Genomic DNA, 27,695 nt, shown 5'->3' with positions numbered 1-27,695 from the left:
GCTGCGTGGTTCTCTAGTTTCCTTCCACTTCCTTTATTCCATTATCTCATCCATTATTATTATTATTATTATAGCTTCCCTTAGCTTTTATGCATAATTATGGAACGTTAAACTAAATATTCAATTTCATTTCCTGAAATATTCACTCTCTATCATTTGGTAATATATTTTAGCTGTATCCAATGCATTACTATGTAGATTTATTTTTGTAATATTTGTACATGTGTTTTTAAAATTTCTTGTCAATAACACATTATTAGTTTATGTTATAAGGAAAATGTCCAGCTCCCCATACTCCAACCAATGCAAAATTCTTTGCGCGTTGAAGAATGTTCCTATGTATATAGGGTGTTTCAAAAACAACACCGACGTTTGGGAGGTGATTTCTGACATCAAGGTAAAACAAAAAGTATAGACCAACCTGGGTGCAGAAATCGGTCATTTCGGAGTTATAAACCGTCGAAAACATGAAAAATGAAATTTAAAAAAGGTCCATAGCTCCAATACTATGGGACCTACCTTAGTCGGGTCAAGACTTCACTTAGGAACTAATATGTACCCTATTCATACATCCATGTTTCAGAATCCTGCGGTACTTCCGCAACGATTTTTCTAGAGGTAGTTGGTGAGTACTTCAAATTATATGTCCGTAACCAAATTCCCTTTATAAAATTTTTTGCGTGAGTACCTTAGGATTCCGAAACATGTATTTTTGGATAATGGTATGACATGAGTATTTTTGCACATATTAGTTCCTAAGTGAAGTCTTGACCTGACTACGGTAGGTCCCCATAGTATTGGAGCTATGGACCTTTAAAGTTAATTTTTTAGTTTTCGGCAGCCTATAACTCCGAAATGACCGATTTCTGAACCCAGTTGGTCTACACTGTCTTTATCTTGGTGATAGGAATCATGTCCGAAACGTTGTCGCTATTGTTTTGAAACATCCTGTATAGGTCTGCAACAAACCTTTGAGTTATTATGAATGGTATGCTAAATGATTATTTTAGAAGGGTAAGAACACTAAAAGAGTTACACATAACCCTATATAATTTAAACCTACGTAGAGTATGTGCAAACATGGGTAGCATTAGTAATTAGATTAACTGTTGTGAACACTTTTGTGTTGTTAGTTCTTATTAAAATGGTCTTCCATATTATGGTAGGCATAAAGCCAACAGACTGTTTGCCAATCTTACACAAGAGATTTAGTGTTTGCTCAAAAGCTTTTTGCTCAGTTTCAGATGAAGGCATTGAAGTATGTACATGACAATTATGGCATATGATTGTACGTCGATCACAATCTCATAAGTTCTACATTTCATACACAGTATAAAAAGCTATTTATAAATTAGCAATTAACTACGCATATTACTCATGCAATTATTATTTATTGATACATAGCTACGATAGGTAAGGATACGGATATAGCATAGGTAAGAACATACACAATTAAGATTTATTCATGACCAAGTAGGTAGCGTGCGTGCTTTCCACGCTCATGGTCTCAGAGGTTCGATTCTGTTTCTGATTTGTCTCGGAAACAAACCCAAATAATGTTTCGAATATCACTTTAAGAAGTAGGTCCCGTCTCATGTAGCCAGCCATTAAACAGGCAGTAAATTCGCATCAACCAGCGTTCAAATACGAGGCACAGTTTTTCACAGAGAGACATACATCTATTTACTCAGTAGAAATCTTGGATGATATGGTAATCATATACCATACCGCCGACTACGTGGGTGCTCTGAGGCTCAAGCATCCATTGGAGTTATTTAAATGGGTGCTGAGCACCCATTGGAGTTATTTAAATGGGTGCTGAGCACCCATTGAATTTTTGAGCTCTAATTAACTTGAAATTACACTTTCATGCTGTGAACAATAAAAAGAAACTATAGTGCATGTGATCCCAGGTTAAATTTTAGATAGGGATGCATATGTGTTGAATAATAATTGATCAATACCTATTTTAGATTCTTGAGGTTTATGGCATATCTAAGCTCGAGCGATATAACATTACAACGATAATAATGTGTGAGTATAATTTTGTACAATTATTTCTTTAAAGATCTTGGTGTTTGTTGTTAATCTATATTTTTAAACATGTAAAATATTTTATGTAAATTGCAGTACAGTTGAATTATTTTCTATTTTCATTCTAATTATCCTCAAAATGTGCTAAAGGTTTGACTGTAATCATTATTATTTTAATAAATTTATGACTCCTTATTTTGGCCAATATTGCTAAACACTTTGAAATTCACAAACAAAATCTTAATGTTGAGGAATTTTGTTTAATAGGCCTATGAAGTTTAGGAAATCGTGCTAAAATAAATTAGAATAAGATTTTTAAACAATGCCTTTGCAATTTAAAAACAACTTCACGATTCATTTTATTTCAGCTGGTCTTGATAGTATTTCTCGCCTCTGATAATCTTTTACAAAACATAAACGTTAAAATCTACGTAAGTAAATCAAGAAAGGAAATGTGTTGCCCAAATTAAACGTCTATACTTAACTTTAAGAATTTTTTAAACAATATAATTTTAAACGTTTTATGTACTGTTTGCAACTCTTCGCGAAACAAGAAAGTAATCTCGAGTGAGCTTAAGAATTGTGTTTCTGAAATGAATTCCAATCTAAAAATAACTTGTGCTAAATGTATTGGATCAACAAGTATTCCGTATGTTAAGCATTATCGCATTATACGCAACCTAGTATATTTTTTTGGTGCTTATTTCAGTAGTTTCATGTGCAAAAACAAACAAACCCATTGAACAGCAGGAAAGTTTCCAAGGAAACTGTCCAACATATCTGAACTCAAAGAGATGGCTGCTCTGTCAGGTTCCGCCATTGTTTACTCTTTCAGTACCAAGAGCAGCAGATGCCACCTCGCAAGTAAACAAGTTTAAAAACAATTAGAATTGAGATTTTATCACAATCTAATTAAATAGAACAAGTTTGAAAGCTGCCAAATTAACTATGCACAAATAATTAATATTTTTAAAAACTGGATTATGGTTATGCTCCAATTATGTGCTTGAATATTCGTTTCTCTTCCAGAAGCTTTAAATGGAATTTAGCAACCATAGTAATATATTCTTCGTTTTTATGAAACCATTTTATTTCATGTCATTTAACATCTACAGGGTTATTTTATTGTCGCGGATATAAATACATTTAGACTACATAAAATGTTTTAATTCTATCAAATTATAGGGACTTATGCAGAGTGGTTCTGTCATGTGATTAGTGCCATACTAGAGTTCGACTAATATAGGTTTTCTGCAGCAGTCAGGCCTTTAGTATGACGCTTATCATACGTCAAAACTACTCTGCATAAGACCCATATTGTTCTAACCTTTGGGATTATCTGCTTATAGCAGTAGATATGTTCTTAGTAAATACACTGTTTACCAATTATATTCTGACTCATTCTTAAGGTGGATCACTATGTGTTCTCGGTGCTATGCTAAACACTGCTTGAGTAGTGCGGCGTTGCCAGGTAGTGTCGAATGTTTACTGATGCCAGATAATAAAGGAAGTAATCATGTAATTCTGCTTGGATACTTACTAGAGAACTTAGTTTTTGATCCTTACTGCAATTCAGTTTCTCAAACTGCAACGCTAGAATCCAGGAATTTTCTTATTGTGACTACTACAGTAAACGTACAAATTTGGCAACAACGCATTATGAAGTTCTGCGCAAGTTTCGTCTAAAAATCTATTTCCTTAAATGTAAATTAATATTTAAATAAAATTTGAAACATAACACGAAAAACGGTCAAACAATATATCTATTTCGTAATAAGATCGATATTTTAAAATACTTTACACATACAAATAAACATTTCGTAAAACTGAGCACTTCTAGTAAGACCTTACAACAAGTGCCATCTTGTGTGCTCATTGTAAAACAAATCAAATATTTTCTTTTATTTGTTACATTTTTCGATATCAGCAGACACAACCAAATGAGCCAGTATCTTGTGCTCTAGCTGAAACATTACTCTATCTTATAGTACAATATTTATAATAGATAACGTTTTATTGCGCAGTAGTTAAGGCAATGAGCTAAAATATGTACTGACTTCCGGGTGGTGATCCACCATAAGGATCGGTAAATTATGAAGGCTATCTTTGAAACATCCAGTAAGCCACCAGAAGAGATCCAAATGTGATTTCGAAACGGGGTAAGACAAAGCCGTTCATTGGACATCGCACATCAGACCGTCATTCAATCATTATTGAGTAGCAAGCGTGAAAACATAACGTAATAGAAGCGCCAACCAAGTGTGAAATACGAGATGTAGTTCAGTGTTCGTAGTTTGAGGGAAAGTTTGTAGGTAAATTCGTACGAAAGAAGGGAAAAAGGGTAATTTTTGATAAAGCGCATGAATCCAGGAAACTGATACTAAAATATACTTCCACAAAAACCTTTCATTATGATACTAACGAGAGGACAGTACACATTATGATTAAGTAATAACCTAAAATTATCATTAACATTGTGATATTAAATATCTTTCAATTTAAGCTTTCAGAATTGTACACTTTCTTATTGTATTTTACTAAATTTACAGACCTCACAATAATTGAAGAAAATTGACAAAATTCTTTATGCACAATAGCTGCATAGGAGATTGAGAAAACGCAGACAATGAATGAGCACGTACAATTAGGTTAACCTAACAATTCTGACCTAAATATTTAACTCTTCTTTGAAACTAATCTTATCCTTGAAACAGTTTTCTCAGAATTGAACTTGCTAGCACTAAAGACAAACAAATCCGGAACAGATGGAGATAGCTTACGCCAGATGAATTACGATTTCTCGAAGAACTTAAAAAGGGCTGCCTCCATCTATATATTTCACATGATTCTGATGTCCACTCACCGATTTTACGGTGCTTGTTGCGCAATACTCCTTCTTGAACAAAAAGCCACAATTTTTATTGTGTGCCATATGCAAATGTATGGATTGGATAAATCTCAAAACTCTCTCATTAATAAACAGAACTCGTTGTTTGTGCAGATAAAGCCAGATCGTTTTTGAGAGGATGCCAGAAAAGAAATTGCGAACCACGAGACTTATTTGTTTGTACCTTGCGCTATTTGGTGTCTAGGCTTTGTTTCGTTCGTTCAGTAAACAGTATGTTTACGGAACATTTTTTTGTGTTCCCTAATGTTGTTCCATGAATTCGCATGTGTTGCTAGCCTGTCTGAGTAGAAACTATGGCACCTGTAGCTGTTGACTGAACTTAAAGGGTAGTTTGGCGATTGGTTCTCAACGAATAGATCCGTCCGTACAGTAAACAAAATAGCAACCTTGATTTATTTTCGGTCAACCAAAGCGAGCCGATTTGAATTAGGTTTTTCAGTTCCTGTTCCTAAGATAAGGTTTGTTTACATCACATATTACGCTGCAATTTTAACACCACAGAACCATTTCTCTATGTCTGCATATACTTTATTCCGAAGAACTGCTTTCCGTCAATATATATTTGATTTTCAATACTTCGGATCAAATTATGAAAATTGTTTACAATTCATCATATCGCACCCAAGGGCGCAGATTTCTCTGTAAATTTGGAGGGGCACATTCAGATGCAGACGGCATATATATGAGGATTTTAAGACAAATTGCATTCAAATTATGCCAAATATTGGATATTCACAAATACAATGAGGGGCCCACATGAGCTTTGGGGGACCCCCCCCCCAGGATCGGCGCCCTTGATCACACCAGAACTGTAAATGTAAATATCCATACTGCAATAAACACCTATCAGAGTGAAATAAATTATCCTAGAATCAAGTTACCCAAATTAAAAATAATTGTTCCTCAGCACTACTAACTGTAACACGCAAACACTTGTGCCATCTTGTTCATAAGTCACTATTTCTTCACCCGTACTCCGATCAACATTTTGCTAATATTCACTAATTCTTTCAAGAAACGCAAGTTGATCCTGAATATTATGCTTCTAAACCTGTGGTTCTCAACCTAATTCGTATCACGACCCCCATTTTATTACATCCTTTTGCCAGTGAGTCCCTTATAGCCTAATTTCTGCTTTGTAATAAACTTGTGTAGGATTTTTAATATATCTATTTCAGAGATCTCACGATATCTATCTAAGGGAAGTTCCTCTAAGAGCGCGCGGCCTCTAAGAGTACGCTCAACAATTTGCCAGATCTGGCAACGCTATACGATGTTTGTTTGTATTCCTGCAGAAGCGTCGTTCTATGAAAGGTGGTTGCACGCAAGTTGTTTGCTGCCAGCATCTGTGCCCCACGTTTTATTAGTAAGTAAATATTTTTGACACTTCCAGTGTAATAATTGAGTTCCCACCAATTAGTGTGTGTAGTTGAATACAGATATATTCTGTTTCTAAACTTAGTATCAAATGTTAGGTGTCACAATCAAGTTTGGGCATAAGCCAGATAATACCATCATATCTGGAAATTACTGCACACTTGCGATAGATTTGTAAAATGAGTGCGATTCCTCTAAGAGTACGCAATTTCTTTCCTTCAAGAGTACGCGCGCACTCTTGGGGACCGGTGATGCCGTACTTTTGGAGGACTGTGTAGACAATTGAATTTGACTATCAGAGAAGAACACCTTGTCAAATTCTGTTCCAATTCTGACACTGCGGGGTTACTTTGAGGCAAAATGAATAGGTTTCTCTAATATAAACAATAGCAGTGTGCATCGCTGTTGATTCGCATAGCCCGAGAAAGTAGGTTGGCCTAGGTATGATGTGAATCGCTGGCGATTTATATGGCTCACTGAAGTAATACTAATGTGAAATCACCAATGATTTACATTATAGCAATGTGAAATTACGCTATTCCTGAAGTGAATGAAGTAGGACAAAATCTCAGAAAAGTGGGTATGATTACTTTCAGGATCAGAAAATGACAAATTTGAACCTACTGCATGCGAACTAACCTCGGAAAAGAGTCAACTAACATACTGCAATGATTTTTTAATGGTTTTTGTTTAGCTACAGTTTCTTTTTTTTTATTTTTTTTTCCAGAAACTGTCCCAGCGTCCGTGCGACAGATAAAGCCAACATTCAGCCCTCTGCAAGAACAAGAATTGGCTTAGTACGTAAGGGACCTTGATTCTATGCTTTACGGTATCACATGCCAACAATCGATGGACTTTGCGTTCGACTATGCAGAGAGAAATCAGATCAACATAACTTCAAGAGAGAGAAGAAGAAAGCCGGAAAGTATTGGATATATGCATTTTGCAAAAGGAATAATAACATTACGCTCACCGGAGAAATGCAGCCTTAGAAAAATAATTGACTTCAACAAAACTCAATACACGATATTCTTCAGCAACTTTCAGACAGTGTTACAAGACAAACAATTTCTCTCTCATAGAATGTTTAATATGGATGAAAATGGAATTTTAACTTTCCCAAATAAAATTTCAAAAGTACTTTCGCCAATCGGTAAAAGGCATGTGGGTAAATTTGTCTAGTTAGTGGTGACAGACGATTACTGTTCTCTGTTACATGTCTCCAACTGGGATTTACGTGTCTCCAGCCATCATATTTCTCAGAAATGGAATGAAAACAGTGTTGTATGAAGATGGACCTGAAGGAACTTTACCTCTGGTCTCAGATTTTGGATACATAACCAGCGAACGTTTTTCGGATTGGTTGAAACATTTTTCTCACCTCGTGAAACCAACTCAGAATGATGAAGTGTTGCTCGTTCTTGATAACCACACCACACACTGCACTTTGGAAGCAGTGCTGTATTGTAGGGATAATTGCATTACCTTTCTTTCTCTTCCTCCGCATGCAAGCCACATGGTACAGCCCCTGAAGACTGCCTTTGCAGCTGAATGTGGCAAATGGATGGTCAACAACCATTGATCACCCGTGGGAAGAATAACACAAAGGGACATTTCCGGCATCATCCACATTGCATACGAAGGGATTGCAACAATTGAGAAAGCTAGGAGTTCGTGCAGGCTACAGGGATCCACACTTTCAATCCTGATGTCTTGAGCGAAGTAGACTTCCAACTTTCGGCACTGATCGATGAACAACTGTGCTCTGCTGACAGCGAAGAGAATGGTGCAACAACATCAGATGTTCGAAATGAACCAGTAGCAGTACATCGTCAGCATGTCTGTCTCTTCCTAAACACTCAGGTGTACAGAGCAGGAAAGAAGTCTGATATTATGACATTTCCACCGTTTAAAAACAAACTTGAAGCATCCACAGAAGCAACTTGCAAGAGGAATAGGCCTAACGATTAAGTTGATGCCAAGACTGAGGGAAGATATCGTGTTTCTTCAGACCAACCACGATCTTTATCCAAGAATTACTTCTGCTCTGGATGTGATGAGCAGTACACGCAACCCATCATCGAGGTTTAGGTGCAGTGTCATGCCTGCAAGAAGTGGTGGCATGAGGCCTGTTCAAATTATGAGGGCCTCGGGGTTTTTAAGAGTGACAGCTGCTAATGGTCATATAAATGTCAGATTTTAGATGCATAATTTTATGGTAATGTTCTATTTGTTTTATTTGCGCATGTAAGTTTCTGTTTAGTTTAAGAGCAGTGTCAATTATACTTTGGTATAATTTGGCAGTTTTCAATTTTCTTTTGTAATTGTAATTGTAATTGCAGTTTTCAATTTTATTTTGTAATCTAGGCCTAGGTTAATTGTAGGCTATCTTTTGGTTTCCCTCATTATCAAGAATTTGAATAATGTTGATGTTACACTTATATTTGTAACATAATTTATATCAATTTCGTATTTCTGTCATAATTTTCTTTGAATTGTGTAATATCATCTTCGTTTGCTGCCTTGTAATAGTATTATTCCCACATAGCAAATGCGTACTCTTGGAGGACAGATTGCGTACTCTTAGAGGCATAGTCCTTCAAGAGTGCGCAAATGCATTGTTTTATAACAATGCGTCTATTGTTGTAACTATTGCGCCACTGTCTTTATATTTGCCTCCAATTTTGACCTTAAGGAATGAATAAAGATTTGTGATAGAAATTATCACTCTGGGTGGTTTCCCTTTTCTTCGTTACGTGTTTAAAGACTAAGTGCGTACTCTTTGGGGAACTTCCCTTATTAAAATACAATTAAAATGAGAAAGCTAATGAGATACCTGAGCATGGTATGATTTCACTAGTACGGTAATGTTCGGTTCAATCTTCGTGACGCACATTATCAAATCATTTAAAATACTCTAACTTTTTTTCTAACAACTGTCCAAACTTTTTAACCAAAATTAGAATTTACTTTATTTTTTTTTTACCATATGACTCAAAATTAAGGAAGTTATGAAGTTTTAAATTTTTTTCAAACGTCCTTCATTTTGAAACAGTAGAACGAATCGGAATCGATATTTGTAATATGGGTGAACTGACTAAATTTGGTTTTAATCTATTCGCTTTTAGGGGAAGTTACTGTACTCACTATACACAAGAAATATATTCTACTATTGTAGAAATAAGGGAAGTTCCCCAAAGAGTACGCACTTAGTCTTTAAACACGTAACGAAGAAAAGGGAAACCACCCAGAGTGATAATTTCTATCACAAATCTTTATTCATTCCTTAAGGTCAAAATTGGAGGCAAATATAAAGACAGTGGCGCAATAGTTACAACAATAGACGCATTGTTATAAAACAATGCATTTGCGCACTCTTGAAGGACTATGCCTCTAAGAGTACGCAATCTGTCCTCCAAGAGTACGCATTTGCTATGTGGGAATAATACTATTACAAGGCAGCAAACGAAGATGATATTACACAATTCAAAGAAAATTATGACAGAAATACGAAATTGATATAAATTATGTTACAAATATAAGTGTAACATCAACATTATTCAAATTCTTGATAATGAGGGAAACCAAAAGATAGCCTACAATTAACCTAGGCCTAGATTACAAAATAAAATTGAAAACTGCAATTACAATTACAATTACAAAAGAAAATTGAAAACTGCCAAATTATACCAAAGTATAATTGACACTGCTCTTAAACTAAACAGAAACTTACATGCGCAAATAAAACAAATAGAACATTACCATAAAATTATGCATCTAAAATCTGACATTTATATGACCATTAGCAGCTGTCACTCTTAAAAACCCCGAGGCCCTCATAATTTGAACAGGCCTCATGCCACCACTTCTTGCAGGCATGACACTGCACCTAAACCTCGATGATGGGTTGCGTGTACTGCTCATCACATCCAGAGCAGAAGTAATTCTTGGATAAAGATCGTGGTTGGTCTGAAGAAACACGATATCTTCCCTCAGTCTTGGCATCAACTTAATCGTTAGGCCTATTCCTCTTGCAAGTTGCTTCTGTGGATGCTTCAAGTTTGTTTTTAAACGGTGGAAATGTCATAATATCAGACTTCTTTCCTGCTCTGTACACCTGAGTGTTTAGGAAGAGACAGACATGCTGACGATGTACTGCTACTGGTTCATTTCGAACATCTGATGTTGTTGCACCATTCTCTTCGCTGTCAGCAGAGCACAGTTGTTCATCGATCAGTGCCGAAAGTTGGAAGTCTACTTCGCTCAAGACATCAGGATTGAAAGTGTGGATCCCTGTAGCCTGCACGAACTCCTAGCTTTCTCAATTGTTGCAATCCCTTCGTATGCAATGTGGATGATGCCGGAAATGTCCCTTTGTGTTATTCTTCCCACGGGTGATCAATGGTTGTTGACCATCCATTTGCCACATTCAGCTGCAAAGGCAGTCTTCAGGGGCTGTACCATGTGGCTTGCATGCGGAGGAAGAGAAAGAAAGGTAATGCAATTATCCCTACAATACAGCACTGCTTCCAAAGTGCAGTGTGTGGTGTGGTTATCAAGAACGAGCAACACTTCATCATTCTGAGTTGGTTTCACGAGGTGAGAAAAATGTTTCAACCAATCCGAAAAACGTTCGCTGGTTATGTATCCAAAATCTGAGACCAGAGGTAAAGTTCCTTCAGGTCCATCTTCATACAACACTGTTTTCATTCCATTTCTGAGAAATATGATGGCTGGAGACACGTAAATCCCAGTTGGAGACATGTAACAGAGAACAGTAATCGTCTGTCACCACTAACTAGACAAATTTACCCACATGCCTTTTACCGATTGGCGAAAGTACTTTTGAAATTTTATTTGGGAAAGTTAAAATTCCATTTTCATCCATATTAAACATTCTATGAGAGAGAAATTGTTTGTCTTGTAACACTGTCTGAAAGTTGCTGAAGAATATCGTGTATTGAGTTTTGTTGAAGTCAATTATTTTTCTAAGGCTGCATTTCTCCGGTGAGCGTAATGTTATTATTCCTTTTGCAAAATGCATATATCCAATACTTTCCGGCTTTCTTCTTCTCTCTCTTGAAGTTATGTTGATCTGATTTCTCTCTGCATAGTCGAACGCAAAGTCCATCGATTGTTGGCATGTGATACCGTAAAGCATAGAATCAAGGTCCCTTACGTACTAAGCCAATTCTTGTTCTTGCAGAGGGCTGAATGTTGGCTTTATCTGTCGCACGGACGCTGGGACAGTTTCTGGAAAAAAAAATAAAAAAAAAGAAACTGTAGCTAAACAAAAACCATTAAAAAATCATTGCAGTATGTTAGTTGACTCTTTTCCGAGGTTAGTTCGCATGCAGTAGGTTCAAATTTGTCATTTTCTGATCCTGAAAGTAATCATACCCACTTTTCTGAGATTTTGTCCTACTTCATTCACTTCAGGAATAGCGTAATTTCACATTGCTATAATGTAAATCATTGGTGATTTCACATTAGTATTACTTCAGTGAGCCATATAAATCGCCAGCGATTCACATCATACCTAGGCCAACCTACTTTCTCGGGCTATGCGAATCAACAGCGATGCACACTGCTATTGTTTATATTAGAGAAACCTATTCATTTTGCCTCAAAGTAACCCCGCAGTGTCAGAATTGGAACAGAATTTGACAAGGTGTTCTTCTCTGATAGTCAAATTCAATTGTCTACACAGTCCTCCAAAAGTACGGCATCACCGGTCCCCAAGAGTGCGCGCGTACTCTTGAAGGAAAGAAATTGCGTACTCTTAGAGGAATCGCACTCATTTTACAAATCTATCGCAAGTGTGCAGTAATTTCCAGATATGATGGTATTATCTGGCTTATGCCCAAACTTGATTGTGACACCTAACATTTGATACTAAGTTTAGAAACAGAATATATCTGTATTCAACTACACACACTAATTGGTGGGAACTCAATTATTACACTGGAAGTGTCAAAAATATTTACTTACTAATAAAACGTGGGGCACAGATGCTGGCAGCAAACAACTTGCGTGCAACCACCTTTCATAGAACGACGCTTCTGCAGGAATACAAACAAACATCGTATAGCGTTGCCAGATCTGGCAAATTGTTGAGCGTACTCTTAGAGGCCGCGCGCTCTTAGAGGAACTTCCCTTATGTAGATTTTGTTGCATTTGTATTTTTCTGGTATTTCAATATGCAGTTCTCATTAGTTTCATATCGTACCTCTTATTTAAATTGATTTTTAAACAACTCTGCACCTGTTGAAAATGTATAGTAGAACTTTTTTTGTTGTTGTTCTTAATAGTGTTTAAAAATATAAAAAAAAGCCTATCAAAACAAAATTCAAAACAATATTTAAATTAGTGGTGGGTCAAAAACCGTTTTCTCGGTTTTCGGTTTTTCACCGAAACCGGTTTCGGTTTTCTTCAAAACCGGTTCGGTTTTCACCGAAACCGGTTTTCTCTAAAACCGGTTTGGTTTTTCAGCTGATCCGGTTTCGGTTTTCTTCAAAACCGATTCCGGTTTTCCAAAATTTGTTCTATTTCTGACCAGAATGGTGTTTCGTTGTTTGGAAACCGAATCCATTTCCACAGAAATAATTTTGTGTTTTCGAAAAGTTTTCACCGGAACTAGTTTCGGTGAAAAACCGAAATGTGAAATGGTTTCGGTTTTTATAAAAACCGGTTTTGCCCATCCCTAATTTAAATATATATTCCGGTGTTAGATTCTAATTATATTTATCTCTTCCGCTTATCTTCGCGACTCCCCAGGTTGAGAAATCCTGTTCTAAACTATGCTATGCGTAAATATGGGAAATCTTGCAGAACGAGAAAGAGAGAACGATATAGCGTCTATTTTCTGGATTCATTGTTCCAAGAGTAACTTTCATCTTCGACCACATCCCTCTGTAAGAGAGATTACAATAGAACCTTCAGTTTCAATATTAAATCCGTCATAATATGAAATAAAACTAACTTTGTTTTGATATTATCGAGTTTTGAATATTATTTAAATCTAACAGTGTCATTTGAAGTAATTTACTTGAAGCAGTTTGAGAGGTACAGTGTATTAAAAGAACAATCTAAAAATGAAGTCTTATAGTTTATAAGGTGAAAGTAACTAAACTTCACGGACAGATGTATAAAGTGTCAGGATTTCAGCTCTGCATGCCCAAAAGGCTAATCTACATTCTGAGTGTCAACCAATAGATAGTGCCATACACTTTGCAGCAATGGATTTTCATCGTCCAAAAGTACAACAAAATGCAATAGTAATTCTATCATGGCACTGACTATGTAGTGTGTTTATTCCTGTTTCACACTGCATTGCTTGCAGGATGCTCAGAGAACTGTTGTATACCCTGTCGTTGAATTTGTAGTATTGTTGAACAATGAAAATCAGTCGCTCCAAAATGTATAGTTTCATTTATTGATTGACTTGAGAATGCTGGATTATTCTCTTAGCATGCAGAGCTGAAATTATGAAACTTTGTCCAACTGTCCGTGAAGTTTAGTGCTTTTACCTGCAAAGAGAAGAGAAATATAAGATTTTACTTTTGGATAGTCCTTTTTTTAACACCCTGTATGTTAAAAGGTTAAACGATAGAAGCCCAAGATGGATTCTTGAGGGATTCCACAAGTTTACAATACATTTTCTGTATACAACTGATAATACTCTTAACACACCCCGCCATATTTTTTGAAGAAACTTCAATTAGATATAGGAAACATTTCCTGAGGGGCGAGTGCATTGTAAACTTATTTAGGTTTGATAAAACGAAAAAATAAATTGAATGCTTTGTTACGTATGACCAAAGACACATTTATAAACTTATTGTAATTTTGTAAGGGGGTTTGTTAGATCAGCATTTATCGGATTTTAAATTCTATTATAGATCCATTGTCAATTGCTAATAAGACCGAATTGATGAGGCATTTCTCTTAAATTTGAGTTACTACTTTATAACTGTTACTTTGACGAATTAAAGGGAAACTGTAGTTTTATGATTCGTTTCAAATGAGCATATATTGTATTCGATAGCGCTCTTACTTGACAAAACCATGATAGGATAAGATTTGAAGAAGTTTAGGAGCAAATAGACAAAACATACTTAACCTGTCTCTCGAAGGTATTTCTTCGGAAAGCTCTGAAACAATGTGTTCGTAAGGCAACAGCTGAAGGTACGCTGGCAAATTGTCATAGAAAATACAAATTATTAACTTGGCTCGGCTCAGAGAGTCAAGTGTATTTTTTTTTTTTTCCTGCTAAATATGCGAGTGTGGCTTCTCTTCATGACAGTCGCTTATGTGCGTATTATTCTGTAAGATCTACTTCGAAGGAAAAGCTCAGGTCTCCCATTAGGAACTTCAAGATCTAAGCAAAACTCAAGACAAGAAACCATTAGAATCAGATTTAACAAAACAAAATAGTCATTTTGTAACTCAAGGTCCAGATCTGATCCAAGAGGAAAAGCTGTATCTAATGAATCGATAAATTATCCTGGAGATTCCAGTAATTCTAGATCAAGATGTCCTTATGGAGATTCCAGCAACTCTAGATCGAGATTCGTAGTCAAATCAAGCTCAAGGACCAGTAATAGCTCTTTCATCAATTGTGGATCTTCTCGAAGTTCAGGTGTAAATTTACCTCAATATCCAACTATCCCGAGGATGCAAAAACCTCATCTAGGTCCAAGTGGAGGTCTATGTCCACTTCCAAGTCGAACAATAACTTCAAGAGATCGGAGAGATCCGTCAGACTTTGATCATAGCTATGATAAATAGATCAAAATCTGACGGGTTTATGAGCTCAAGGTCTTTGGATTTTCGACGATTCAGGATAGTCGCAGATGTGATGGTCAACATCTGCATACTTCTGTAACTGTCACCGGCACTCAATGCCAAGAAACACTAAAAGAATGTCTATGAGATGCAAGTTAGGGAGTCACTTGTTGAAAGATGAATCTTTACTAAATTTAAACAATTATTATCTTCTCTTACTTTGTTAAACTGAATTAATAAAAGCATCTTGACTGCTGCCGACAATGATTTATTTGTGATATCACTTGTCTCAAAATGTCAATTTAAAGAGGTTCTACGTAGATCAGAGTCAATGCTGTATTTTAAATTGTTTGGTTGGCTGAGTTCGAGTTGAGCGTCCCGTTCAGCAGTGAGGCTATATGCGACTTGAACCGACAGCTTAACGTGGGATCCGGATCACATGATATCCCGCCAGGAATCGAACCTGAGTCTCCCACGACGAAGACGCGTATACTAATCATATACCTTCGAAGGGAAATGAAATGAAATCTTTGAGTTTTACGTCCCACGGTTATGCCGGTTAGGCTAAAGGAGACGGTGATGATGAGTAATGAATGAAATTGTGGAATGAAGAAAGTGGGAGGAAACGGGAGAACTCCGAGAAAACTCACGCACACGGTGTTTGTCCACCACAAAGTTCACTTGGCGGGGACTGGGATCGAATCCGGGACCCCAAGCACCAGAGGTGAACGCTCTACCACTGAGCCACCGCGGCAGAATTTAGGTTCGGGTGGCGATAGACAATCATCTCAAGGTTGTCACGTTTTTCTAGAATTAGGAATTACACTTCTGGGCTTTGGGCGTCTATGGACATTTTAGTCGTTACGTATGAGGAATGACATTCCTCGGAGATCATATTGCCAACTTCCCTGTGTCAGAGTCTAAATTCGGGGATGATGACACAGGAAGTTACCTTCCATTCACCATCTAGAATGAACGAGAAATAAGCTAACTTACTTAAATCATTTAGGAGGTAAAATACTTGAAATAACAAATCAGATTTAAAATGAATTATGCTCATGTATTTTCATTTATGTCGGAACATTCAAATGTGTGAAAGGCGTGTGTGTAGAACGGCTAAGTTAATCCTGCCAGATCATGAAAGGTCTTACTTCGAAATTTTAAGGAAAACGTCGTCCCTGAGGAATGGCAGGCCAAAAAGGTCATTGGTTACTTAACATTGGAAATATTTCCCGTCTGATGAGTGAATTTGCTTTGTTTTTCTAGATCTTCCAAAAGGACTAGAGATAATATTGAATACAGGGATAAAAGCGAGGGGAAATGAGGAGGGACGCCGTCCCCCACTTTCTAAAAAATTACAATGGAGAAAGATAGGCACGGGGGACGGTGTAACGTCATTCGTTCCCCTACCTTTTCAGATCCATTTTTATCCCTGAATAAATGTTACGCCAAAGCGAATTAATTTATTTCTTTACCTTCGGACTTCGAAACTAACTCAGAATATTACAGAACAGATGTTGATAAAAGTTGGGTTAACATAAGTTGCAAAAATAACTTTCCAAACAAATCGGGGAAACTGGACAGTTGACATTTTACTTCACAAGAAATTAAATTCCCCCCCCCCCCAAAAAAAGTGAGTTTATAATATCATCACCGTAATTCATAGAGGAAGAACATCATATTTTTAGATATGCTTTTAAATGCGTTCTTGTCGTCAAGTTGAAAATAATGTAGGAGAAAGAACAACCTTCGCCAGTTGCAAATAATACGTTATACAGCTTGAGAGATATATTTATAACTTGGAAGTAACCTATGGTAATAAAGATTGGTCTGTGTAAGGTATGAAGTGGGATCAAGTGAAATGTTTTGAAGTGAAGCAGAAAATATAAGAGATGCACACATTCCGCACGCTAGTTCCTTGTGATGGTAGCCTTCAACATCACGTGAATTTTTGGCAAGTTTCCTGTTCCACTGCGGAAAAACACCTTTATTTTTAGCCCTTGGGGACAGCAGAATCTCTCTCCAGAAGTTTCATGTTATTCGAAGAAAGAAAAAAAAAATTACAAGCATTTATTATTTATAAAAAAGGTTATAAATAGCAAATTAGTCCTAGCAACTAATGACAAAGTTAGATTTTAATGGCTACGAACCAATTCGTTACATTGGAATTTGATTTGTTACATTTTGTTTCAAGTACCACATGATTGTTCGACCACACATTATGAGGATCGTTGTGAAAGAGTGTTGCGTATTGTTTACCACTCAAAAATACTAACGTCCATATTCACAGTAACATACAACAGGAAAGCCGCTATTGGGAGCTAAGGACCAAAACCTTCCAAACCTCAGCCCCTCTATATTCTATCTCCTAATTTGAGCTAAGATATATAGCCCTAAGTACTAAATATACATAATGTATATATATAGAGAGAGATGATTGTATAAATACATGTTATTGAGTAGTACCCAAAATTTTACTCTTTTAGCCCCTCTAACTAGCTCTATCGTCTTGCAGTTTTTTACACTAAAGTGAAGTGATTTGCTGTTTTTTCCCGCTAACTCGTGTAATAAATTACCATTAACGTATAGTTTTATATTCATTTTTACTTAATGACATAATTATCCATTTAATTAATAATATATAATGATTCATTTAACTAATAATTCGTTTCATGAACATTTTCATTTCTTTGTACCATAGTGAACATATTCATTATACAGGGTGTTTCAAAACACCGACGTTTGGGAGGTTATTCCTGACACCAAGGTAAGAAATAAAACATTGACCAACCTGGGTGCACAAATGCTTCCTTTTGAAGTTATAGGCTGCCGAAAACATGAAAAAATGAATTTTAAAAGGTCCATAGCTCCAATACTATGTGACCAACCGAAGTCAGGTCAAGACTTCACTTAGGAACTAATATGTACATTATCCAAAAATTATAACATGCTATTTATAACATGTTTCAGAATCCTATGGTACTAACACAATTTTTATAGAAGTTTGAAGTACTCACCAACTACCGCTATAAAAATTGTTGCGGAAGTACCGCAGGATTCTGGTAACAGAAATTTGGATAGGGCACATACTAGTTCCTAAGTGACTTCTTGACCCGACTACGATAGGTCCTATAGTTTTGGAGTTACGGACCCTTAAAGTTATTTTTTTCATGTTTTCGGTAGCCTACTGTATAACTTCGAAAGGAATCATTTGTTCACCCAGGTTGGTCTATACTTTTTGTCTTATCTTGGTGTCAAAAATCACCTCTTAAACGTTGTCGGTGTTGCCTTGAAACACTCTGTATATTAATATTTTAGATAAAGATATATATATCGAGGTGCATATAATCTAAAGTTTTCAATCTCTCCGTCGCAATTGGTTGTCATTTGTGTTAAGTAAACTTGTACAGTATTTGGTAAGTTTTGGATTTTGAAAATTCAATTTTATGCATGCAGTAATAAGCATTGATATAGCAGAGGTCGGTACGGGGCAGAATTTTTAGCCCAGGCCGGCCCGTGAACTTATAATGTGAGGGCCGACCCGAGTCCGAAATAGGTTTCAGCATTTAGGTCCGAGCCCGGCCCGAGCTCTGCGATAATCAAATGAGCCCGAAATAAGTCCGAATTACAGAAACTTAATAATTAACGTAAAATTGTATTTTTATTTATAGCAATTAGACGTTTAATTTTGCAGTTGTGCTTTAAAAGTTCTCCAGAAAGAATGGTCCAATAAATATTGTTTTACAGAATATTTACAGTTAGGCCTGAAAAGGCCCGAGATATATGGTTGTATATTTAAAAATTTACGAACCGAGTCCGGGCCTGACCTGAAGTGATATATGCCTTACAGACCCGAGTTCGGCCTGCGGGATCGGCCGGAGCCTGTGCAGACTTCTATCATATGGTAATAGACAAATAATATTTAGTGATTCATTATATAGCTTCTGAAGTGAACAGTGCCGTGGAAAATCAGCGCCCGGGGCGAGAATATACGACGGCGCCCCCATACATATATTCCAAGCAATTTTACCTATCTTTTTTCCTTTTTTCTTCCGATTTTTTCGCCCCTTACTTCGGCGCCCGGGGCCGTCGCCCTGCTCGCACCCCCTCCCACGGCACGGCCCTGGAAGTGAATACGTTAACTAATTTGAGGATTTTATTGTACATATAAAATTTTGTAGTAATTTAATCCTATTTTATACCTCAAAATCCATAATTTAAGCGGTGGTAGATGGTTACGGAGAGTCTCCCCCGACCTAAACTTGAAATTAATGCTTCATGGTTATCTCCTCCTTGGCCACAAATAAAATAACTAGAACTACTCATTTCTATTTGTTACCTGGTATTACTATTTTCCAATTATATCCACAGGAAATTATGAAATTTGCCTATTTTTAAACACTTTATACTTGGAGTCAAATCAATACAATTATTTAGTTTATTTATTTCGCTTCGTAAAAGAATTCTTTTAGTTTTTAGATCATAAGATGCGGAAAAAATAAATATCACCACCACAGAATCTATCCGTCTTTTTCAGTCTTCCTTTTTTTTTAACCTTTTACTTCCATCTTCCCTACTCTCTTGAAAACATAACCATCATTTTTTCTTATAATAAGATCATACCACTGTAATCTCTCTTATACTTTCTGTAATATCTGTCGCATTGCCTCTTATACTTCCATTTTTGATCTTACCTAACCAGATAATGAGGAACGTGGTGGCGCAGTGGTAGAGCGTTCACCTTGGGGAGTGAAGTCCTTCGATCCCAGCTCGCGCCAAGTAGACTGTGGTGGACAAACACAGTGTGCGTGGATTTTCTCGGATTGAGATTAGAAATTAGATTCTGGGCTTTCAACATCTATGACCAAGTTAGCTCATCATGTATAAGAGATTACGTTTCTTGGCGATCACATTGTCCTGGAAATTAAAGGGGGGGGGGATGGAATGGGGAGAGAAGGAAGCGGTCTGGGATCATTATGTGAGGTACTGTACCATCCCAGCATTTGGCTGATGTGAATGAAGAAAAGCCAGGAAAACCTCATTCAGAATGGCTGGCCTGAAAATTCTTTGACACTTTTCGACCGAGTGTTCCTCCGCGAATCGAACCCGGGACCGCTTGCACCAAAGGCGATTATTTTATACGGAGGCATGATGAAACATACTTGGATCCAACCCGCCATTTGGCCTTAACTGGAGTAAGTAATAACCAGTATAATAAAGTATTGTGAATATTAGATATTAAAAAAAAAGAAAGAAAGAAAGAAAGAAAGAAAGAAAAGAAAGAGAGAGAGACTGAGACAGAGAGAAATACTAAGTATTTCTGCTAAAAGCTGAGTTCCGGCAAATATCCGGAATGATCTAATGGAGGAATTTAGTTTTAGATATTGACCGCTTGTTTAATTTTAACTGATAAATTTTATTTTTGTTTCGTACATGAGTAGTATCTGGTTGAATGAAGCAGAGGGTCGAAGACTGATAAGTTAATGCGTCAATGGAATGTCATTAGTAACTCTGGAACGCTGAATTTTATTTCAGTAAGAGCAGCGTTGCAAGCTTTTGTATTTTCTAAAGAAAATTAAGATTACCACCTAGGTATTCCCACCGACTTTGTATTCAAGAGATTCAGATTAGCTACATTAGGGTTGTTTATAGCACAGATTATCAAAATGGCAGCCACAGATCTTGTTCCACTGTTGCCGCACGATAGCTAGAGAGAGAAAAAAGTAGTGTGATTGGCCATTTAATTCACCATTCAGAACGGACCAACACCCTGATCCTGATGAAAAACGTTTGAAGCGGACGTGAAAAGACCAAAAGCGGAGTATATGTACCATGGGCGCCATTTGGGGAGAGAGCAATTTTCCCTGCTGAGTTTTGAGATTTTTAGATCAATAGTATAGTAATTAATGAAAAACTAGCTCGTCTCTTATCGGTGGAAACGCCTCCACCCCCCGCGAAATCAAGGCCTGAAATTACGTTCTTTATCTTGATATAGTCACTTAACATTATGAGAAATGCAATAAAGAAAACATCACGTTCAATCCGGAATCAGAGAGGTCCACAGAATCAAAGAATCGTACTTTAACTTTACAGCATTCATTAAAATTATCAGCACTAACAAACAGTTAGTACAGTAGTCCAGTTGATTAGTTTTTATTTTCCTTCAACCAATAAACATGTAATTCTGAAAACTAGTATTACGTGATTGAAAATCTGCATAGCGCTCCTGGCTGTGCATTATGATATAGAACCTCCATCTAGAAAGTTCGGTGAATGTATCTATATTTCGAATTGATTGCTGTCTTACCTAAAGCAGCAGTTACTGTCCTTTGAAGTAATCACCGCTGATGGGAATGCACTTCTGGAAACGGCTGTACAAGTCTTGGAAACTCCTGGCGTACTCGTCTTTAGGGATGGCCTTCACGTGGGTCGTAACATTATGTTGATGTCCGGAAACCTCTGGCTGTTCAGGGGTGATTTCAATTTGGGGAACAAGGAAAAGTTTGGGGAATATGGGGGATGATTGCGTGATAACTCACCTGATGACCAGGAAGTGCTGCACCAGAAAAACAGTGTGGCATTATCGTGGAGCAGGGTTCAATCGCCTTGCTTGGTGTACTGGGATCTGTACCCTCTTATCCGATGCAGCAGACGTTTCAGTATTTCTACGTACGTAGTGATGTTTAACATTGTTGTCCTCAGGGAAGAATTCTTTATGGATGAGATCCTCAAGAGTCTAAGAACACCACGAGCGTTGTCTTGATGTAGGATCTCTCGCTTCGCACCTTATTGCATTTTGGCGACTCTGGACCCCGCCACTCCATACTTTGACGCTTGCCTTCGGGATCGTACGTTAAGCACCAGATCTCGTCGCCCATGACGATGTTTTTCAGGAAATTTGGGTCTCGATCCGCCATATCGATGATGTTTCCACAGGGTATAGCCGAAGTTGCATTTTCTCCGGCGTCAAAGTGCGGGGCACTAGTCGGGAGCAAACTTGCGTTTATCCAAATCCTGGGTCACTATGAGGTGGACCGTCTCATGACTAATTTTCACTCCTCCGCTATTCGCATTGTCACACGACGATCCTGGGCAACAAATCCTTCACTTTCTATAGTTATCCGAGTTACGTGCAGTTGCAGGCCGGCTAGTTCGAAGGGCGTCTTCCACGGTTTCCCACCCTACGCGTAAACGTTTAAAGCACTCAAACATACTTCAAGGTAATAACACGTTCTTCGTCAACTGTTGTCAGCATTTCACGACTCTCTTTCACCGATTCTCTAAGTTTGAAACAGAACATCATAGTCATTCGCTGCTCCATTTTGGTATTCATTTTTGATTTCAATCGCGCGCACTACACCTTCACTCTACAACGTGCGGTTTACACGCGATACGCACACTCGCAGCGCCGCCGCTCGGGAACTTGTTGAGACATATTTTGACGTGTCTTGCGCGCAATGCGGCGGTGGCGCAGTCTTACGACCGTAAGCAGTATGGCTCATTCACCGAACTTTCTGGACAAGTTGTAGATGAGATAAAATTTTCGAAGTGTTATTCGGTATTCAGTTGAGTATGAGTGGTCAGCGCATTGGTCACCTTTGCAGCTATTGCTGATTTTCTAGAGCAAAAGTTCGTTACGCATTAACTAAACTAGCCCTTCAGCTATTTCTCGTTGGGCCAATGCCGAATATACCACATGGCCTACAACAGGCCCGTACATCTCGAGTATCCTGTGAAGATTCAACCTCCCTGAAATTTCTAATGGTTTGTCGGTATGTATTTATGAATGAATGAATGTAAAGAACTTAAATTAATTACTCCCTAACAATATCTCATTTCCGAACCCTGTCCCAGAGTTCTGGCTACTGACCTAGCCCACAACAGTTATCCGAGGTGCATATAGGTCGTTTATTTTGAGGGCCGGGGCAATTTTTTATTTGAAATGACATAATCGTATTTTAAGTAATAGCATCGTGACTTTTTTAAAAATGGAAGCTAACTTTAATAAATTTTAGTCTACAAACTAAAATTAACTTAGTTTTCTCAGAACCAACATTTTTTGAGGGAGAAGTAATTTGGGAGATTACGGCAAAGTTCTTGCCGGAGATAAGTACCGTTGGTAGTTATAGGCCAAAGAGTGTGATTAAAATTTTTAGGAGAGGAGGCAAATTTAAACCCAATAGCAATTACATAGTATCAAAAGCGTACGTCTGAATGTTTGTCGTCTCTTGAAGGGGGACGGGATTTAAATCAGAGGAATGGAGAAAATTTAAAAGTAAGAGATTCTCTAGGGAAGCATGTTATGATTCATAGGGGGAGAGGAAGGAATGAATTATGTGCTCAATCCGAGGAAAGGCACAACAACGACCTTCTAACCATTAGACTACACTGTAACTTTAATAATACATAAACGGTGCTCGAGAAGCCACCTTAGGAGAACTATGATCAGTGAACCTCTGCCTCTGATTACGTTTTCCACGTTCGCCAGTAGATTCGATATTTTCTGTGATACAATGGAATATGCTTAAGCCTAATCTTACTCTAAATTGTATTAAAATATATCATAAGATTTTCCACTTAGAGTACTTACTTAGGTGCGTAAAGAGAATTAACGACTTGTAGTGAACAGCATATATAATGGTGATTGTGAATTTTCTCATGGTTCTTCTATTTTCTTAAAAAAAAAGTCTTTTTCTTTAATTACTTTTCTGATTTTGCACCCTTTACACTGCAGGACACGTCTAGGGAATGTTAAAGGATTGTCATTAACGCAAAATTCTTGGTAAATAGCTAACCAGTAGCGGGTCTTGAGGGAAATTACATTGAAGTTATATAAGATAACTTAAAACTAAGAAAAAGAAACTTACTTAATTTGTATAGGAATTAAGAATATTAGGTAAATTATCTTCCTTTAATTTCAAGCGGTAAAACTTTATTTTTTTTACCAATGTGACTTCCCCCAAGAGCCGCCACTGCTGCTAACAAAGCGTGTCTGATACAATGTCTAAAAAGTTTCGATAAAAGTATCTGTTCGCAAATCTAGGTCTTGGATAATGAATAAAAATCAAACGATATATCGGTTTGCGTATTATTTAGTTTCTCCCTCAGTTCACTTGTTAGTGACTATCTCACATAGTAGTGATTACAGTTTTTTACTTGTAACTGTGACGAGCATAAATACAGTGTTGCGTGAAATATACAATGCATAAAAGAAGAACCAACTTCTGTTAGGTGGCAACTAAAAAGCACGAATACCATCTATCCGAGTGAAGGAAGAGCATAGCAGGTGGACCTGAGCGGCAGCGAGGCAGTGCGTCCATAGGGATCAGGCGCGTCAGCGATGGTGCGTGTACGTATAAACGAGGTCGCGTATTACGGCTCACTACAAGTCAGTACAAATTCCGGAGCCGTCGATGGATTTCGCGATACTTAATGCCAACCATCAGTTTAATATCCCACATTATGGGCCCCTATGCTTTACGAGTGCTTGAAATAACGTAATACCTTTAAAATCTATACAGATTTTTATAAAAGTGAATGTAAAGAATTTTGATAGCTAAATCCTCCCATAGACCACTGCAGAAATTCTGATGATTTTTGGAACATGAATGGACCTTGATCTAAGTTTTTAACACATTTTCGGCAAGGAGGAAGAAGGGGCTCTATCTAAAACGATCGTTATTTGTGCCACAATTCATAGTTTCCAGGATTGCTGAAAGGAATAGTGACACTTCCGATGCCGTTTACGTTTAAAGTAATTCACCCACGCGTATCCTAAAGGGTATGAGTATAGGGAAGTTCAAATATCGTTCCATAAATCAAATCTCCCCGTGCGAAGAACTAACATTTCAGCTAGTAAATCAACAAACATTGTTTACACAAAGGAAAAAAAAACAACAATTTGATATAGTTTAAAATGTAGACATTTCATTCAGTTTATGTTATTTTCGAAAATAAACATACTGCAAGCTGCAGCAGTATCGCCGGTTTCAATACAACTTCGGAAAGGAGCCTGTTAGGTATGTGTGGTTCATTGTCCGATATAGTCTAACAAAATAACAAAATAATTAATTTCACTTTTATTCACGTTTATTAATCACCTGCCTATTTTCGCTTAAACTAAACTAAAATTTTATTTCATTTGGATGCCATTTAGAATCTCCCCCAAATTCATCGACAGCTCCGGAGCGGATACTGTGACATACAGCGAGCCGTTGTAAACTAACTCGTTTATGCTTATATCCACCGTCATTGACGCGCCACTTCCCTAGGGATGCACCCCCTCTTCCGCTCTAGCACAAGTTGATTCGTGTTTTATGCACTGCAGTTTTTATACCATATGCCCATACTCATGACTACATCACAGTTACAAATAACGAACCGTACTCACTACCAAGTGACTTGGGGAAACTAAATTATACTTTAAATAATAATAATAATAATAATAATAATAATAATAATAATAATAATAATAATAATAATAATAATAATAAGGATTTTAATACAAAGTTGTTTTTTTTTTTCGAAATTGTAATTAAGAATGTTCTTACGTCGCTCTTAAAATTATACAATTTAAGAGGATTTGTATATTGTAAAACAAGTTTAAATTCCGGAACTCAATCAAACTTTGGGGGGGGACACTGTCCCCCTCAAACCCCGTGAGTAGCATTGACACTAGTTTATGAAACCTCTAAGTTAACATTACTTATACATTGTAGGCATAGACGGATCCAGGAGAGACGAAGGTGGCATAGGCACCAGTGCTGCGAAAGGCCTGATGAGAGAAAACTTTTCACTGCCTTCTTCCCCCAGGAGACTGTTCTGTATCCTCCCCTGACAGCAGGCTAAAGGCAAAATGAAATATTTTAGTTTAACGTCCCAGGTTTATCCAATTTTAAGCCAAGAGAGACGTACAATTAAAACAAGTGAATTATAATGGAAGAATTTGTGGAATGAAAATGTAGAAGTACCCTGAGAATATTGTCTACCGCAAACTAACTTGGCCCGGGATCGAACAAGAGAATTCACGCACCAGAAGTAAGCGCTCTACCACTGAACCACCGTGCCCCCCTGCAGGCTAAACGAAATTGATAAGTTTATAGAATGATCAGTGGTGTATTTAGGAGGGGGTTCCGGGCTTAAGCGCCCCCCTCCCCGAAATTTTACTTACTATAGTAAAATATATGAAATATCTTGTTGAATTTTCACATTTTCAGGCAAAGTCCCCCTTCCGAAACAAAATCATAAATACGCCACTGAGAATGACAATGGAATAAATTTTAAATTAAAAATTGCGAGAAAACGAGGAAATTCCGCAAAACCCTACGAATATGATGATGTCCCCCATATCAGTGGCGGATCTAGAAGGTAAAAACTGGGGGGCCTAACTAGAACCCAACCTATGATAGTTTTTTTTTTATGATAGGTATACACGAGTTTACTGTAACCTTTCAAAAATATATAAATCATAGCTTAACTTTTTGTTACCCGAAAAACTGAGGGCCTAGCCCCCCGCCCTAGATCCGCCACTGCCCCACATCATCTGCCTAGGACCGAACCACGGACCCTTCAAAACCGAAAGGACACTGTACCGCTGAGCCACATTTTCCCTATAAATGGCACTAAGCCCTAATAGTGTTACAAATGCTCAAATTATATTGTTAGCAGAACTAAACATTTGTGAACAAGTTGGATTGGAATTGAGACAAGCGTCCTGTTCAGCAGTAAGACTATATGAGACGTGTAATTATATCTTAACGTGGGATCCGAACCACAAATTCCCGCAGCGAAAAGTCATGAAAAGAAACAAACATAGAACAACAGAACATTAGAGCGGAACAAAAACGTATCAAAGACTTCAAAAAGTTTTTCCGTCATTCTTATTAAATTGTTATTAGACTAAATTGCAAATCGTCTAAACTTAAATTTTATGTAATGACTATTATGTACACTTACCTTGTTGTTCCATTACACTTGGATGTTTCCATTGTTCTATCAATAGGTATTTGCACAAGGAGCCATACGACTTATAATCTTGCCGGTACCCCATCAGCTGCACGAATCAGCTGGTAGAGTGTCCAGCAAACTCGAGTTCTTCACTTGCGCCTTGCGCGGCGATTTCGGAAGTTAAAAACGGGAGTAAATCTAGGAAGGTGTTTCGTCATTCTCACGTTTATCCCATTAAGCAGGGCGAGCCAAAACAAAAATACGTGGAAAATGATTGGAAAGGCGTTTCGTTAATCACTATATTTTCGTTCCTATCTTCTCAGAGATTAGCATTTGAAAAACAAAAGTGATACCAAATTGTTTTTTTTCTGAAAACATGATTTTTTGTTAAAGAAAATCGTGTGATGGCTACTATTCAAGCCAAGAAGCGCTTTGACAGTTTTAAATTCTCCTCTCAACAGCTTGACTATATTTATCCCTATAAGATGAAACGCTTTTTGGTTTGCTTGACCGTGAAAGCACTTCGTCTTGTTCAACTATTTCTCCGCGCTTTTCTTCCCTCAACGAAGCGAGTCGTCAACAGGAAGAATAAGTTTTGGCAATTTAAAACAAACTAACAGTGCTCAAAAATTACTTTTTTCTT

The 27,695-nt window shown here is 37.3% G+C and overlaps 1 protein-coding gene across 1 annotated transcript in view; it reads right to left on the bottom strand.

The window, feature by feature from the left end:
* Positions 1-27,288, bottom strand: part of LOC145672085 (facilitated trehalose transporter Tret1-like) — a 44,144-nt gene extending 16,856 nt beyond the window's left edge. The window contains exon 1 of the mRNA XM_081741335.1: positions 27,062-27,288. Within this exon, the coding sequence (XP_081597461.1) occupies positions 27,062-27,093 (32 nt within the window). The 5' untranslated portion in view covers positions 27,094-27,288. The remainder of the gene's footprint in view (positions 1-27,061) is intronic.
* Positions 27,289-27,695: the final 407 nt, after the last annotated feature.

The sequence above is a fragment of the Thermobia domestica genome, chromosome 15, assembly GCF_964235325.1.
Source record: "Thermobia domestica chromosome 15, izTheDome1.hap1.1, whole genome shotgun sequence".
In the NCBI taxonomy this organism is placed as follows: Eukaryota; Metazoa; Arthropoda; class Insecta; order Zygentoma; family Lepismatidae; genus Thermobia; species Thermobia domestica.
This window is presented reverse-complemented; position numbering and strand designations above follow the sequence as displayed.